The 17,439-nt window shown below is 38.8% G+C and overlaps 1 protein-coding gene across 5 annotated transcripts in view; it reads right to left on the reverse strand.

Annotated features, from left to right (window-relative positions):
• The window catches only part of XRCC5 (X-ray repair cross complementing 5), a 42,362-nt gene extending 25,861 nt beyond the window's left edge, over positions 1–16,501 (reverse strand). The window contains exons 1-9 of one of the 5 annotated variants that reach the window (XM_026053728.1): positions 16,427–16,499; positions 14,812–14,925; positions 14,053–14,236; positions 12,793–12,841; positions 11,442–11,564; positions 8,555–8,737; positions 5,252–5,366; positions 3,564–3,702; positions 1,577–1,689 (exon numbers count right to left, since the gene is read on the reverse strand). In XM_026053728.1, coding sequence (XP_025909513.1) covers positions 1,577–1,689; positions 3,564–3,702; positions 5,252–5,366; positions 8,555–8,737; positions 11,442–11,564; positions 12,793–12,841; positions 14,053–14,236; positions 14,812–14,925; positions 16,427–16,447 — 1,041 coding nt within the window. In that variant the 5' untranslated portion in view covers positions 16,448–16,499. Of the gene's footprint in view, positions 1–1,576; positions 1,690–3,563; positions 3,703–5,251; positions 5,367–8,554; positions 8,738–11,441; positions 11,565–12,622; positions 12,842–14,052; positions 14,237–14,811; positions 14,926–15,590; positions 15,633–16,426 lie in introns of those variants that run through there. The other 4 variants (XM_026053734.1, XM_026053721.1, XM_026053742.1 and 1 more) reach the window with 4 other exon arrangements.
• Positions 16,502–17,439: the final 938 nt, after the last annotated feature.

Genomic DNA, 17,439 nt, shown 5'->3' on the forward strand with positions numbered 1-17,439 from the left:
CTGCAGGCTAGTACAATGTGGAAAARTTGCAAAAATATGTCCCCCTGAAACCCTACATTCAGACATACCATGGCTGGATCAGGCTTCTGGTCCACAACTTGCCAGTCTCTGACATCTCTCTGCCCTAATCAGTTTAAGGTATTATAAGCTCAAGCATGATACAGTCCCTTGATCAGGCATTTTCAGTACAGAAGCTACTGCGTTACTTACCAGCTTTAAATTCTGGATGTCTGGATGTCCTCAAGTAGCAAACGGATTATAGCCAACCCATTTAGGCTGGCTTCCCTTTTAATTAAAAGAGCTTAAATCCCTGGCTCCTCAATTAACAGAGCGCTTAGGTCCACTGCACACAGTCTAAGGGCATATCTAGTCCTCCAAGGGTCTCTATGCAACATGTAGAGTTGAACAGAAAAACGTGGAGTTGCATCCATTTGGGAGTCAGCTCCCATGGATATTCCCATTTTCCATTAGCTTTTCTTTTTTTCCTGGCAAAGATAATGATTTCTCAGMCTTTCAAGGTTTCTACTTTGCATAGCGAGTGTGACATTTCAAAGAACAGGAGGCTTTCAGACGAGCAGGAGCAAGGCTGCCCTATGATCTCCTTAAGGGACTTCAGTTTTGGTGCTGAAGGGGACTGAGTGCAGTGACCTGCAAGATGAGTAGAGCTTCATCCACCCTTTGCAGTATCCTGAAGAAGCAAGAGCGGAGGCACCGTAACATTTCCAACAACTCCTGGCACTCACATTCCTGTACTTCCACCACTTGAGGAAAGGGTTGCTAGGCCTTGGCATTAGACTTTCCCAGTGCTTAAACCTCAGCTTTCTAGTAGGAAACCACCTTGTGCTGGATGGCTTTTAAAGGTACTACCTCAATTGAAGTTCCTTGCAATTTCCAGTTGAAAGGCAGCCTCAATTGAAGTTCCTTGCAATTTCCAGTTGAAAGGCAGCCAAAATTAACCCCACCAGTAAAGTATCTGCTCTATGCCTAACAGCAGGCATCTGTTGAAATACGCACAGATCTTGAATGACTTTACTCTCACCTACACTCTAGACCTTTGGCTACATTTAATTTTTGTGATAGCAGACGCCAGAGGAAAGTCACTGCTTATACATTAGTCCTTACAAAAATAAGAATGAATGCAATTGATTCCCAGGTCTTTAATGACAGCAGTTGAAAAAAAACACACCACGCTCAGCAGCAACACGGCTGGACAAAGCCCAAGAAGGTTTCTGAGCAACCTGAACAGAACAGAGACATCCTTAGTTGCAGATCTGCATCRCTTCTCAAGCTACTGAGAAGAAATAGTAAAGTACAGCTGCAGCCTATTTGTCGAGCTTTAAGATCAGTGGTTCTGTTTTAATCAAGGGCCCAGACATATTTATGAACTTTTCTTCATCAGAAGAATACACAGTGCTGGTATCTACTACAGTCAGCAAGTAAAACTCACTCTGATGGCAGGTGCYGCATTCCCAGTCACTGGAACCCAATGCAACAGCAGTACTTTAGTGAAGCTAAACCTCAACCAATTGTCTGCAAGTACCCAGTATGCTGAATGTGAAGAGGTTCACTACGATACCTGAGAGGATCTGCTGAATCCCAAAACAGAAAAACATTTTCCTTCAGTTTTGTATTTCATTTGCTCTTCATCTATTTTGGAAAAAGGAACTATATCACTCCCAAAGCGAAACCCTGGAGAACAGGAGAAGAGCATCTGGTAAGCATATGGGTCTACAGTTCTAACACTGAAATTAGCTCTCTGAATATTTTAACAATGTATGCATGCCCCACAGCTACACTCTATGCACGCTTATCAAATTACTTTCCCTGTTAACAACAAAAAGCCCCACATTATTTCATTATTTTACAGAAATAGTTACTCTTGCAGATAGCAGGAATGAAAATAAGGAAGAGCAGCGTCTTACCCAGATTATGTTCACATATTAAACTTAAGAAAATGGGCTATAACAGTCTCTGCAAACTAGTTGGAAAACCCAACACAATCATGTCAAAAATCACATACAGCAATTGACAACATACAGAACTTTGAGAAATAAACACACGCTAGTGATGGGAGATGCCTGTTCAAGTATGATAGAAAACTAAAAGTGCTCTAAAATACAGAAATGGAGGGACCACTTCTGCACACCACTTCCCTTGCCTTTGCATCTCAGGGATGCTTTCACAGATCAGGAACATGACTGATTCTCAGGGGTATGCTCTGCTGCACCTCCTTATACCCTAACCTCAAGATACAGGATCTTCTCTGTAACATACTTTACACTTCTCATATATATGTATATATATAGGTATATATACACATATAAACCAAAATGTATGTAAACACACAATTATATGTAAACTCCAGGAAAAGAACCTATATGCATTCAAGCTTTCCTGAAAACCAAAAACCAAGTGACCAAAGAAAGTTTCAGAAAGGCTGCTAAGGGGCAGAATATTGTCTTGTGGTATTTTTGATGATGTCCATAAGAGTCCATGAGACTTGAAAGCAGCTCTTTGAAGCAGTCCTTTAACTACAGTGAGCATCACACCATTGATAGGTAAATCTTTGGTGTCACTAGTTAACTTTGAACTGGTCACCGCTTTAAAATCATCAATCATTCACCAAGTGGGGCAGTCAGAATATCAACAGAGAATGGATACATATGCTCTAAAATATATGCTCTAAAATATACTTCCTATCAAAAGGAAGTTCTATTTGGCAAAAGATTTGAAATTATATTATATGAACAGACTACTAGTTTGTTGTTTGTTTGTTATAGGAAGAACAAACGAACAAAGTTAGGGTATTTTCATATACTCTTGCTAAAAAAAGATCTATGAATGCTACAAATGAAAGGTTTAAAACAGAAAATGTCTTGATTTTCAAATTTATTTTAAAAAACATTTTATTCAAAAATTTTGGTTGCACTTTCTATACTATAATCTGAATAGTTTTCCCCATCTACAACACATTTGCACTACTTGGTGGGTTTTAAACAGCAAAAAAAAAGAAAAAATAATTAAAATGTACCTATAGAATCACAAGGAATTACACATATTTGCTTGACTCAGTTTTAACGAGTAGACTCTACTTCATACTGATACTGAGGTCTTTATTTTTCTCATAAATCTAATTCACCCAGAGGAGTTGAAGGTTATGAGTAATTATCTTAACCATGTCAAGTACTCTGCATACCACTTCTTTAAATCAAAGCTCTCTCAGAATTTAAACAATCTCTGGAACATTAACACTTCCTTTAATAGTTTTATCTTCCCAATTGCAGAATAGAGTGTTTCCTTACCTGGAAATTCGTAAGTAGCTTTCATAGCACTGCCTCAGTACAACTCAAGAGCTTAAAACAATAATGGTAACATCACTACTCACTAGAACACAGAGGTGAGCTCCTCTGGAGAGCACAGTTTAGAAGGCTGTAGTACCTTCAAGTTACACTGATATTATTATTATTATTCCAAATACTGACAAAAGAAAGAAGTTAGGAAATTTAATAATATAAGCCATTAAGCTTTGGTTTGCCTTCAAGGTGCCTACAGAAATATCCTACCTTGAATAGTATCATCTTTCTGAATTTCCGTCTCATCATCATCATTTAAGCAGTAAACAGTTTCTCTTTGCACATCACCTTTGCTGAGGGTTTTACCATCTATAACTGTCCAAGTTTTTTTCATCTTCTCTTCTGTAAGCTTTATGCCRGAATTTCAAAAAAGAAATATCCATTTAGCATTTCAGTTGGATAAAAAAACAAAGAAACCCACACAAACAAAAAAAGAACCAACATACGCACACAGGCAAAAGCTACACAAAAATTTTGACTCAGTGCTGGGTTATTTATCAAAAATGGACTAAGACTGACTGCTACCATGGTGCTTGCAGTACATTGTTTCAGCTGCAAGACAGCTGTCAAGCTCAAACTATACTGTAGCATTTACATACTTGTCCTATTCATTAAAATCACAGGCTAGACAATCTATGCATGTTTTGGTCACAGGACGACTTACTTGCACCCCATCTTACTTTCCTCCTCTTTGCACTCACATTTTTTGACACATCATTAAAACAGAGAGTTGAAAAGACTCCATGCTTGTTCAGCTTGTTTGCTCGAGTTTTGCATCAGAGTCACTATACTGTGACATGAAAAATATCCTATTAGTTAAGCTTCCCCAAAAGGCARAGAAATACAAATTATATTACAGGACCCAGAGGAGAAAGAATGAGTAAATATTGGAAACAAGTGACTTTTGCCAGACTACACRGAAAGAAAAACACTTCCTTTTCTTCTCTACTCAAATGAGATTGATGGTGAACCCATTAAATGAGAACAAAAATGGAGATCTGTGAAGAATTCAGAAGACAAGAGACAAGAGGAGCAGATACTGCAAGTCTATTCCTACATCTTAACTGYCATATGACCTCAGGCTAGTTGCTTCATTCATGTTTTTCATTCTCTCAAGGTCCACTGATGCAGTTTGTAAACAGCTTTGGGAAGGGACTCTTATTAGGGCTTCACACAGGCCGGACAGAAAATCTTAATAAAATTAAAAATACTCCTGAATAAACATAAATGGAAAACTGTCATCAGAAAGCTCTACCAGGACTAGAAAGCCTGTTTTTCAGAAATCATGAAGATTTCAACTTTGTAATGCATATTTTTGAGACCTTGCACTATTGGGTAGGCCCCACTTTGAGGTTCAAATTACAAGCCAAATAATCTCCATCTCACCACATCCATCATCCCTGCCACACTAATTATGCAGTAACCAGGAGTTTGCACAATTTGTTTTTAAACATAGTTCCTTCCCCTCCYCAACACTACGTGAAAACCCCATACAAAATATAGGGGAAACAGACTGCATATGCTCTGGCAAACACTACAGAAATCAAACGAGCTGAAAGGACACATGTTCTTCCAAGTCTGAAATAACAATAGATGTCTTACGAGCTGTTGTTCTAACAATTACAGTGTCCCATGCTCAGAAGAAACATTAAGTGTCATATCGTAGATAGGAATTATTTCTGTTTCTGTACATAATGAATTCTTTACATATGTGTCCAATGTGATAAAGACAGAGTTGCTGTGGGAACCACAGCATTAGATGGACTGGCTTCTACACATAAAATCTCTACCTTAGCTATTTTGGATCTTGCTTTATCTTTTATGTGCTTTAAGGAAAAAAAGCTGTAGCACCTAACTTGCTGCCCAGGTACACGAGGAATACGATTTTATTAACTTACAGATTTGTAGGCCACGATGTTTATAGACAAATCAGATCCAATWGTTAACTGGCAGGGCCAAGCCGCAGGTCTTCTTTCCATTTTCTTAAACATCGAAAGACGCTCCAGGCTCTCTCTAAATGAGGGAATCGAGAAAACTGAAATGAACTCTTTGGTGAACTGTAATAAAACGTTACAGGCAATACACTCTCTCCTGGGAGATGCAGAAGCCCAATTGTTTCAGCTTAGACTGCATAAAGCATTAGAAAATAGGCTGCACGAATAATCTTTTCATTGTACAAAAGGAGCGAATGAACAAAAGAGGAGGAACAGTAAATCATTCCCTGCTCAAATCTTTATGATGCTGTGACATTAAGGCTTAAAAACAGTACGTCAGGTCTTAGGGGGAAACTATACAATTGCTTATTAAACGTTCTGCATTTATTGCTCCTCACCCAATTAAGACATACAGCTGGTCAAACAATCCAAGTTAAAAAAGGCTTTCAAGTGGCAAGATGTTTTCTACAGTGGAAATGAATAAAAGACTTATTTTCATTAACATTACTTTGTCCGAGAAGTAACTTCTGTCATTCTTTTAAACATGGTACTAATGAACTCATTATTTTCATAGCTCTGCTAGAATGAAGCAAGTTGCTTGGAATATTTGTAGTCCAAATAGTACATACGCAACATTATAAAACAGAAGGAAAAAAAAGCAGGCTAGTATTTTATTTCAAAAGCTATTTCCAAAATTGGAAACCGTTAAGCAATGGAGTCCARAATTAAGAAGCTGGAAATAAAAATTATTATTGTGAAAGCAAGCGAGTTTKATCTTTGCATCTGAGAACAGCTTTCAGCCATTTTGCTATGAAATTCTAGTGCAGATGAAGAACAAAGAAAATGTTGTCTCCACTGCACCATGAAGCAAAGGTAAAACAGCATTGACCTCACCATCTTACATCATGATAAACACCTAAATATACTTCTCTTGATATACAGTAGTTCAGGCAGAAATTAACATCACCACTTGACACRTTACTACAAGATTTAACTTGTTCTTTCAATTTTACATTCTCTTCAAAAGAGGATTTTTAATCCTAACTGCATGAAAAAAATCAAAGCAGAAAATGAGCTGGGATTTTATAAGGACTTTTTTTTTTCCTTGAGGGATGGAAGAGATATTTCTGATGAGATATCAGTATAGARTGTAAGCTAAGGACAAACAATTTAACAAAACTTCAATAGTATTTTGTAAAGCTGAAGGTTATGCATTTATTTAAAAATATTTAAGTATATTGCTAGAACTACTGCAACACATAACAGTCAAGAAGACAAGTGGAAAAAAAAAATCCTCCACATCATGCTAGCTGAATTTCCAAATCCTTTGTTCCTTTTATTTGCAGAAGAAAAACCTTCCCTCACATCAGAACRTATGGAGCCGCTATAGCCTAGCGAATACACACTTAAATTCCTGTTTTAAAACATGTTTCTTGTCCTCTGTTCCCCAGACCCTTCCCCCTAAAAGGGAAACTTGGCAGAAACATCTAATGCTTCCTGACAGAATTCCAGAGCATCAACTTCCTTGCTCGCTACACTGCTATAGGATCCTCCCCCCTGTACCTTAAAGGCATTATCAAGCCATAGAACAAGACAAAACCTTAACTGCACTTTCTTTCCTGGAAAGACTCATTAATTTTCATGAGAATCAAATCTTTATTTTTTATTCTTTTTTTTTTTTTTTTTTTAAATTACCAGTACCAATAATGAAAAGAGGAAAGCAGCGTGTCTGACTTGGTAAATTATCGTGACAGTTTTGCAAGGCTAACTTCTTAAGGCTGGCTAAGCACCTTAACTGCATTGGAAACCTCACATATTCTTCAACAACAAAAGCTTTAAACTATAAGTCAAATGTCTATTTATCCAGAGATTTGGAATTTCCCCTAAAATCATGGCACAAAGACAGCTTATACAGTATCAGAGTCTGTGAGAGAAAACACAAAGAAGGGGCAAACCACATAGTAGCTTCATGCACACATATTATCCTTAAGAGTAACTGGACCCAGAAAGATGCTGCTTTTTCTCTTTTTCTGCATTTCTTTTTTTCAGATTCTTGAAGCAGTAAGCTTTTTGGTTTTTTGTTAGTGTTTTGCAGAAAGAGCCAGGCTGCTCTGCTGGGCAGAACGGAACACATAGGCAGTGACGCTCCTGGGTTTCTCCACCTGTTCCTACTAATGCTCAGATAACAGTATCTGGCTGCTGAGATAAAGCAGAACAATTTTGCAGGGCRATGGAAAGAATCCCCATAAGTAAATAATAAATAGCAATACACAAACCCACAGGTACCATTCTCACCTAATGATCCCATACAACTAAATATTACATGCGACAGTCACTGTGGAGCTACAAAGTAAAAATCCCTGAAAATATTTTGTAAAAGCTCACTTCATAATTACAGGTCGAAAGCACTATTAAGGYAAAAATCAGACTTTAAGACATCATTTGGAGCACATGTGCAGCTTTCTTGCTTCTCAACTAACGAATGTGTGGAAGAGTCTCACATACAGCTTTAGCAGCAGTTTTCCAGACATAAACCTATTTTTATTGTTTCACTAGGGAGATATCAATCTTTCAATTCTCCTGTTAGGAATACAGCTAAAACAGTATATTGTTTGGCACAAATACACAGCAGTCTGTGATTAAAGAGCAGGATTCAAGAAACGACGTTAATCAAAATGTCTGTGGGAGTCTGATAAACCAGTGAGCTATAAGAAGCCTGAAACCAAGAAACAAAAGCTACCATTAAATGCAAATGTTCTACCTGCACCATGTCACATATTCCAACTCTTTCATAAACACACTTCTGAAATCTCACTCACTGAAACATTCTCTCAGAAGACACTCCAACCCTCCTAGAATTTTTTTTTAAAACAGATATCCAAGTAACAAAATTCATTTCCCAATGAAATTCATAAGCTTTCTACATTTCCTAAAGCTGCTAAAAAAGTTGTTTGAAAGGTACTGGATGTACAGTGATAAAATTCAGACTTGAGTGAAACTGAAAGCAAAATTAAATTATTAAATTTTAATTAAATATTAATTAAATATTAATTAATATTTAATTAAATTATTAAATTAATTAATATTTAATATTAATTAAATAAATTAATATTTAATTAAATATTTATTTATTTATTTATAAATTAAATATTTAATATTAATTAAATAAATTAATATTTAATTAAATAAACTATTAAATTTAATCATCTGTGGGAAGAAACCAGAAAATAAGTTTACAGTGTGATAAAGGAGATTAGCCAACTTTACCTGAAAGTGTAAATCTCTTCCAGCCCTCCTCCTTCATCCAAAGCACACATCAATTTCTTTACCACACGGATTCCTCCTTTCTGTTGCTCCGTTATCCCCTCTCTTGCAAAAGAGTTTTTGTGAAAATGAGAATGTGCACCAATATCTCCACCTCCATCATCAGCATCCACTGGAAATGGCAGGCTAAGATCACAAGAAGCAGCAGTTACTTATTTATCTTCTGAACTAAGATAACTCAAAATGAATCAAGAACTGTATCAGGAGTCCCTCTTTATACATTTAGCTAGAGTCAGATGTACACAGAGCCACACAGCTTGCAAAAAACACAAAGCAATCCTTAGGTCTGCGCGGCATTTGCAATGGCTTGGCTAGTGTATTGCACAAGTATCACACTTCAGCAGAACATGCACCTCCCAAAAGGAGTTAGGAAACAACTACATAAAAGCTGTTGTGGAAGAGGAGGCAACAGTCTGTTCTTCGTATTAAGCCTTCCCTCAAAATCCATCATGAAGGACTAAGGTAAAATAYAGGTAAGGACTGATATAAGCAGTTCCAACTATAATCTCAGGAACACGCTGCCTGAGGAGATGGAAGAGTCTCCATCACTGGAGACATTTACAAAAATATTAAGACAAATACTGTTCTGAAGTGACATACACAGAGCTGGCACAGGCGGAGGCAGGGAGCTGGTTTAGGTGACCCATCAAAGGCCTTTCCAGGCCTGGCATTCCAGGTCAGCTCTAAATGCCACAGAGGTCTTTCTCTGCAACAGGACTATTAAATAGTTCTGGAATATTGTTGCTCTTTATGGGATTTTAGTAACTTACAACACTAGGTTAGTTTCTGTTCAAAAATGACATTTTTCCTGTATTTTAAGAATAAGAACAAAAAATGTAGCCAGGATTTGCAGACAACACAATTTTGCTGCTCTTCCAATTATAACTGTGAGTTAACTAAGCACAATAGTCACAGAAGAGAAAGCAGCACGTGACTCTGCTCCGTTCCCCTGACTACGCCTGGAGATTCTCAGCTCTTTTGTCTGATCCAGACCATCCAGATGCTTCAAAAACCACATTTTAAGAAAGTAAAAGGATTCTAGCACTGCACTAAGTGGTCAAAAAAGTAACCTACGTTTTATTCAGCTTACTTTTACCTTATTAGTCCATACTAAATTTTTATCTATGGAACAACATATAATAAGCAGAGGTAACAATGCATAAAGCACATAGGAAAACTGTATTCTAAAGCCAGTATAGAAGCAAAAAGCTTCAAACTCCTGATTCACAGAAGTTGGACTATTTTCATTACATACTGCTCAGAAACTACTGGAACAGGAGCTGTGTAATGACCAAAGCCACACAGTGCTCACTGTGTGCTTCACACTCTGCAGCAGGRAAGAAGACCAACTGCCTGCCACAAGATACAACCTGATCAATAACCAGGGCATGAGAACTGAAAAACAGGTTRTAACAGAAAAATATGGTTTAGCAAGAAATGATTTTTAACCAGCATCCCAAGAAATGTGTATTTGTATAGGCATTTTTCAAAGCAGTATTTGTTTATGCAGATTGGGAGGCAGGGTGTAAAACCATAGCTGACACTAACAACAACATTTCCCTAGTGCTTACAGTAGCCACAGGGATTTTCCAGTGCTATGTTGTAGGCAGAGAAAAAAAAATGAAAAGATGCATCAGGAGTCTCACAGGACCCTCAACGCAACACAAACTTGTGATGGTAGCATCTGTGCTAGTCAGCACAACAAACCTGTGTGGAGACAAGGTAGCAGGAGCTTTAAGCTGCACTAGCTATCAGAGCAGATAGCAAGTCTCCAAGATACACATACTCTGGCTGACAGCACACAGGCAGGCTCATGGTGTTGCGTTTCTGCTGCCAACATACCAACAATAGCTCAAATCAACTCGATGGGACGTGCCAAAGCTCCTTTCGAGCACACCTCCTTTTGCTTCATGCAGAACATGAGAATAACCTGACATTTTTTACATTCACCCTCTCAAGCACAGAAGACTTTATGTGGAAGATCCACTCAGGATATTCACACAGATGATTCCCATCTACCTTTTCCCTTAGACAACCTTTTCTCTATGCTCATATATAGGTTATTATATCCTTATCTAAGGAGATGGCAGTCATCATGCAGACATATGAACAAATTTAATAAAATTCAGTGTTGCTCCCCATAAAATGTTGGACTCTGACAATAAGCACTAAAAAGGTCAAAGACAAAACAAAAATTTTTATTTTTTTCCAAGCAACAGTTAATAGATTCTGATATCACTACTGATTCCTTTGATCAGTACCTATATTAAGATAAACAAGGGATTCTGGTCATAGCGCTCAAGATACTGATTCCATCTGTTGGTCCTGCCCATCATTGGGAACATAACCTCCTCCTCRCTTCCCTCGACACCACATATATACACACACAGCACATATATACACACATATCTGCTGCACCACTTCGTATCTCTTGTATCTAAAATAGTCTAGACTGTTGCCATGACAGGACCACTGCTTCTCAAGATTTTTGCCTCATCATTCCCCGTTTTTCTACTGGTATAAAAAATTTGCTTCCCATTACAAACTTGGGAAGTAAGCTGTAAATATAACTAGAGAAGAAATCATTATTTTTAATGTGTACTGCTACATTACTTAAACAAGGAGACTTGGTTCCAAGCTTAAACTCACACACTATGTAATCCATATAATATCATATATCCATATAATTACTTAGAACAATCATCTTACATATTGCTAATTCTCTATAGAAACATCACCAACGCTTCAGTCGGTCCATTAAGATGGCTATTAAAGACAGAATGATTTCCCTTTGAAAATGGGAGCACTTAACAACCACTTCTGTACTTACAAGAACTGAAGCAGAATTCCCGTTTTCTTCAAGTTAGCAACGATAATTTCCAGCTGATCCTCACTGACAGGACTGCTGAGGTCTGTAAACATTTCAATGTGTACCTTCTCATATTTTTTTCCTCTTAAAAGAACAAGAGAATATTTTTATARGCATGTGTATACATAAACCAAAAATATAATGTTTTAATTCTTTACTCACAAAAAGTTTGAAATAAACTTCTAACAAAGAACAACAAAAGAACATTCCTTTTAAATATGATTGAATTACATCTGGTAAAGTTGCTCTTACTACTACTGAATTTTTTTTTTTTTTTTTATATTCCTTTCACATACACACATTCCACTCAAATTTAGGTACATAGTCCTATGATCAGATAAATTAACTACATCAAAGCAAGTGGCATCATCTCAGTTTTCCTCAATGTAGATCTAATGCTATTGAAACATATTAGTTTGTTTATGTATTATACTGAATGTTCTGTCCCTGTGAAAGTTGGATGTATTTTAAACATCAGTTTAAACACTTTATAAGTCTTTCAAGACTTATAAATTCACACTCACTTATAAATTCAATTCACAAGGCACTTCTAAAAGTTCAATTGGCATAGTTTTCCATCCAGAACAGCCTTTATTCATAAAACACAAGCTTGCATCACTGAGTCCACTCCTTAGCAATCTTATTTASACCACATAATCTTTTCCAAGGGTGCTCAATCTTCACTTTAAGAATTAAGCTTCTTTCCCTTGCTCTGCATTCCTATTGGAACACCAAYACACTAATTGTTAGAAAACATATTTTTCACACTCTAAGTATATTAATAGATAACTTTATAATGCTTGATCGTGTCAAAATTATTCATTGTCTTGAACAGTTTTTTCCTATTACATATTTTCTCCCCGTCCTGTATATTTACACTCCAACATCYATTTCCAGCAGCCTTTATTTTACCAAGCTGAAGAAACCCAGGCTTTCGAAGGTTTGTTTTTTACAACGTGCTATTACTGCGATAAATTTAACATTTTTCTACACCTGTTACCATATGAATTAACATTTCTTGAGAAKAGATAGCAAGAAAGATGATACTATTTTAAGTAAATTTTTCTTGGCTTATACAATGACATTAATATTCACATATCTACTGCAAAATCCTGAGTTGAATCAGAAAGATCTTAAATTACCTAGGAAAGCTAAACTGCTCTTGAAGAGTCTTCAGAGACAGAATCATGTAGTGATTTTGTTTTTACATTATCTTCCATATTTACACAATTCTGCAGTATTGACAAGAAGTCAGATCAGCTCTGATGCTTGAGTTCAGAATTCTGCTGAAGATTGCAGGTTTCATACTTACATTGTTTCCCTCTGAAGCAAGTCCATGCATACAATAATTGCATCTAGAACTGAGTAAATTAAGAAAAGTCTCATTTAAAACATGAATCATGTCACCAAGTGACACATTCTTCTAATTTCACATCCCTAGAGAAAAATATAAGTGTATTTAGGTTTAACAAGTAAGCAGACAATTTTTGAACAGAGTATTCTTTAAGTACCTACTATGCAAGAGGTCCYTATATAGTGTGCTTATCTTAGGATCTTTTCCCCATTTATTTGATGGGGAAAAATAAAAGACTCTTTCAGGGCCTGATCCTTTAGCTGTCCATGACAGGCTTGAGAAGACCAATGAAAGAAAAGTCAAATATTTGCAATTATAATCTTATTTGATATCTACAAACAAAATTTATTTTGATTTTCAATACAAAGTATCCTTTGTAAGTGTTAATATTCCTTTAAAATAGCTGATTGCATCTCCTGATCATTTCCTTCTCAGAATAATTTTCAATGCAAATAAGTTTTTATCATCATGTTCAATCAAAAAAGATTATGACATTATTTATGATAACATGCAATTGATTGGCTGTTGGCTTCTCTGAAAGYGCTCTGACATTCTGAACAGAACCTATTCTGTTCACACTGGGGGGAGGAAAAAAAGTTAATGTCTTCACAGAAAGAGGAAAGACAACAGGAAAACTGGAACATTTTTTAAATAAAACTTACAAAGGAAGACTCTTTAGATAGCCTTATTTTGAAACTCTACATCTCGTACAGTTAACTACAGAATAAGCTATTTAAATTAATAAATGATACTTGATTACATTAGAAATACTTCATAGCAAAAAAACTCTGCCTACTCTCCAGTGTATTCTGCTCTGTCTGGCTTCTAATACTTCTGCTGACATAAGATATATATTTTGTCAATAACAGTTTTATTTAATGAAAAAGTATGCTGCACTGAGCTCTGCAACACTATATTTAACACATATACCTTATTTGCGGCCTATAACTGTATTATTACTATCTTTTTTTTCTCCTCTCTAATTAATAGAGCACTCAAAAGAGCAACAATTCCCTGAGGCGAAGGCTCCATCTGCTACCTTAAAAGAACGTCAAAAAGCAGCTAATCTGGTTTTGAACTAATTTACAGCATCAAATTAGCTGCATGTTGTCTGTGGCTACAACTTCACTGGTAAGTCCAGGCCTATTTCACAACGGTGCTTCCTGTCTTCCCCGGAGCAGAAGCAGTTTAAGCAGTGATCTTGGACAAAAAGGATACAGTCGGCTTGTTCAGAGCCTGGTTGAATCACAGTTTGAATATCCTCCAGCAAATCAAAGTCTGGCAGCATCAGTGATCTGTGTACAGTAATGTTCTGATATTGATCCCCACTAGCAAGGACATTCCTAGTACCATCTGTGCCAAACAAAACTACAGCGACTTCATCTTTACTTTCAGCAAAAACCTAGRAAAAGGAAAATAGAAAACAGAGATAAAAACACAGATAGATCCATACATACCTACGTCAGATAAACAAGAAAGTGAAACAATTCTGCAATGGAGGGGGAGTTACAGTGTATTAACTTTGCAGTGATATCAAAAATATAATCCTACCAAAATGTCATCATACACAGAGCTCGTTTGCTCAGATATCAAATTAAAAAGACTTTCAATTTCAAAACATGAGGATATCTGAGGTACAGCAAATACAACTGGCTGACTTATTTCTCCAAATGTCTTCAGTACAGTCAATCTTATGAATGCTGAAAAAAACCTGGGGAAAGGAAAAAAAATTCTTCTTTTTTCCTGAAAACTTCTTCAGGCCTAAAAAAAAAAGAGTGGCCAATCAATACATAAGATCTCATCCACACAACTATAGCCGAAATTATGTACAGCTGTTATTCCTGCATGAAAAGTAACTTCTTACCTCTCATTTGCTTCAGTTATTAAGAAAAATGGAAAATACTTCACAAATATATGTGAAGTATAATGTTTCCTTCCCACTTTTACAAGTGTTTAAAAAAATAAAGTCACAAGTACCTGTCGCTGCACAAACTTTGTCATAACCTTTTTGGCTTGTTCCAGTGGAGACTCCTCTCCAGGAGCAGCATTGTCCATTGTAAGGCCCACATCCAGACACAGCACTACAGCTGCCTAAAAAGGAGATACAATATTTGATAAGAACATGAAAGGGCCAAGGGAAGCATAATTACCTAAAGGATTTGGTTACGATCTACAGCATGTTTACACATACAGTGACTTGCCCATTTAACTAGTTTTATTAAGCTCATCTGAATTTTATTTTCACAGGCTCTGCTAATCTTAATAGACCTCAGTAACTGCATCATTGAAACAAATAAAAGTCAGAAGGGAAACTTTTGCTTTACAACTGCAATGACAAAGAGTCAGTTTACATTTGTAGTCATTAACTTAAGCATTTTTTAAATACATATCAGTATTTTTTCTTGTGGAGAGCAAGTAGCATAAATCACATTGCTAAAACCAGGGCATTAAAACAGAAAATTAAGAGAAATAAAACAAGCATTGCAGTCTTCTTTTCAGAGGAGTAACTGCATTTTACTCAGCTACATTTCTTCTCCAGAACGCAGTTAAAAATAAATAAATAAAAAATAATAAAATAAAAAACACACTTTTTGTACAGARCTCCAAGATCCTCAACTGGAAACAACAGTGATCTCCTGCTTTTCCTTTCAAATAACACTACGCAATTTTTTAAGTACCAGCATGAGCTTTCTAAAATCAGTAGCTAGCAATAAACGAAATAACGAGACCTATTCAACCACGTGTACAGCACCAACCTTAAGGCAGAGCAGTGCAGCACTTCGCTAACGCATTCTCAACRTGTGTTAGGAAAGGAATGAGGAGGGCAGGCCCAGGGCTGGCTCCTTGCCGGCGGGGCATCAGCCAGCACTCAGGCAGGCGCAGCTGGGCACCACCAAGCACAGCAGAGCCCAAGAAGAGCCCTGCTGAACCCCTCTGTTACAATTTTCACAGCAGTGGGTCTTGAAGGGGGTATTACCAAGACGTGCTCTTCCTCGAGTAGCTCCTCAGCTATCACAACTGCTTAATGGGACAAATCCCTCTAGTGAAGATAGCCATGAGAGTATTTTGGCCAAGCTCTTTTAGGAAGTCTCATTCAGGCTAAGGAGAACATCTTCTCCATAAGCCGAACATCTTCTCCATGTGTTCTGGGAACTTCTGAGAACACGAGGCACAAGAGGCCCAGGACACAGCCAGGACAGCATCTTAGTCTSCAACAAGCCCAATGCTGCGAACACCCTAAACGTCTCGGTACCGGAAAGGCCCTGATACATGTTATTARCGCTTCCGCCAGCGGCACTGCTCGCACACACCAAACAACCGACGTTACAACCGACTGCAGGTGCGCCGCACCCACACCCGCCCCTACGGCACCGGCTGCGCCCAGGCGGCCGCAGCCAAGGGCGCGGCGGGACCTCGGGCGCGGCGGGGCCCGGCGCCCTCGCGGCACGGACGGGCCCACCGAGCCCGCCCCGGCCCGGGGCGCCCCGCGACCGTTAGGGACCGCCCCGCCCACGCAGCCCCGGCGGCGGCGCGGAGGCTGCCGGGATCCCGGGAGCCCCCCCCCCCAACTCCCCACTCCTCCCGCCCTCACCTTGCCGCCGCTCCGCGCCATCGCGCTCGTGCCGGGTGCGCCGCGCTCAAGGCTCCGGCCGGCAGCACGACCCGCTTTCCCCAGGTACCGGCGCGACGGCGCCGCGCGTTCCGCTGAAGAGGCGGCGGGGAGTGGGCGGGGCGGCGCCACCTCGCGGCCGGACGCGGCGCAGCGAAGCGGGTGGGGCTGAGGGCGGGGCGAAGGGGAGGGGCGAAGGGGCGGGGAAAGGGGCGGAGATAAGGGGCGGGGCTGAGATGGGCCGGCCCCTCCCTTCCCGCCGCCTCCTCGGGCCGTTGGGGCCGTTACGGGGCTGCGCGGCGGGACCGGCTGGGCCGCGCTCAGCCCGGGGTTCCCGCTCAGACCAGCTCCCCGCCCACTTCGTTGTTCGGTTATTTGTTCATTCGTTCGTTTATTTATTCGTATTGGCGCAGTTGCAGCATTCTCACAGCGTTACCTGAGGGAATCACTCGGCCAAATTGTATCCAAGCTCTTGGGCAGAACTGAAGCCTGCAGCTTAAATAAAGTCCAAATACAGATTCTTTTTCCTCATATTTCTTGGTAACTGCTGGATATTGAATCAGCAGCAGGGTTTACCACATACTTCACCACATGGATTGAATGCTGCTACTTCTGTCTTACCTTACCCGTATCCTTCAGCAATAGCGTTCCTAGCGTGCCTTTTATCTTCTGTGTATTTAACAAAACATGTTATTATCTTTAATTCTGAAATATCATTCTGGAAATAGGGTGAAAAGTGCTGATACCAGTATACCTGGCTGAAGTGAAAGAGTAAACATCTCACACAAAAAGTATCAGGAACCTTTTACCACCTCACTGACCTACCAACACTTCTCTTTTTTCAAGAGAAATCACTTGTCTTTTTTTCAATCAAGCAGTGCCTGGAGACAAAATCCCCTTTCCCCTATCCCAGATCACCCTGTTTTGGGGATGTTACTGATCAAGCGATGCTCCTTTGGTGGCCTTTGGCACATAAAGGAAACAGAGCAACTTGG

This window comes from Nothoprocta perdicaria, unplaced genomic scaffold (assembly GCF_003342845.1).
Source record: "Nothoprocta perdicaria isolate Ctin4 unplaced genomic scaffold, notPer1 scaffold_0, whole genome shotgun sequence".
Lineage (NCBI taxonomy): Eukaryota > Metazoa > Chordata > Aves > Tinamiformes > Tinamidae > Nothoprocta > Nothoprocta perdicaria.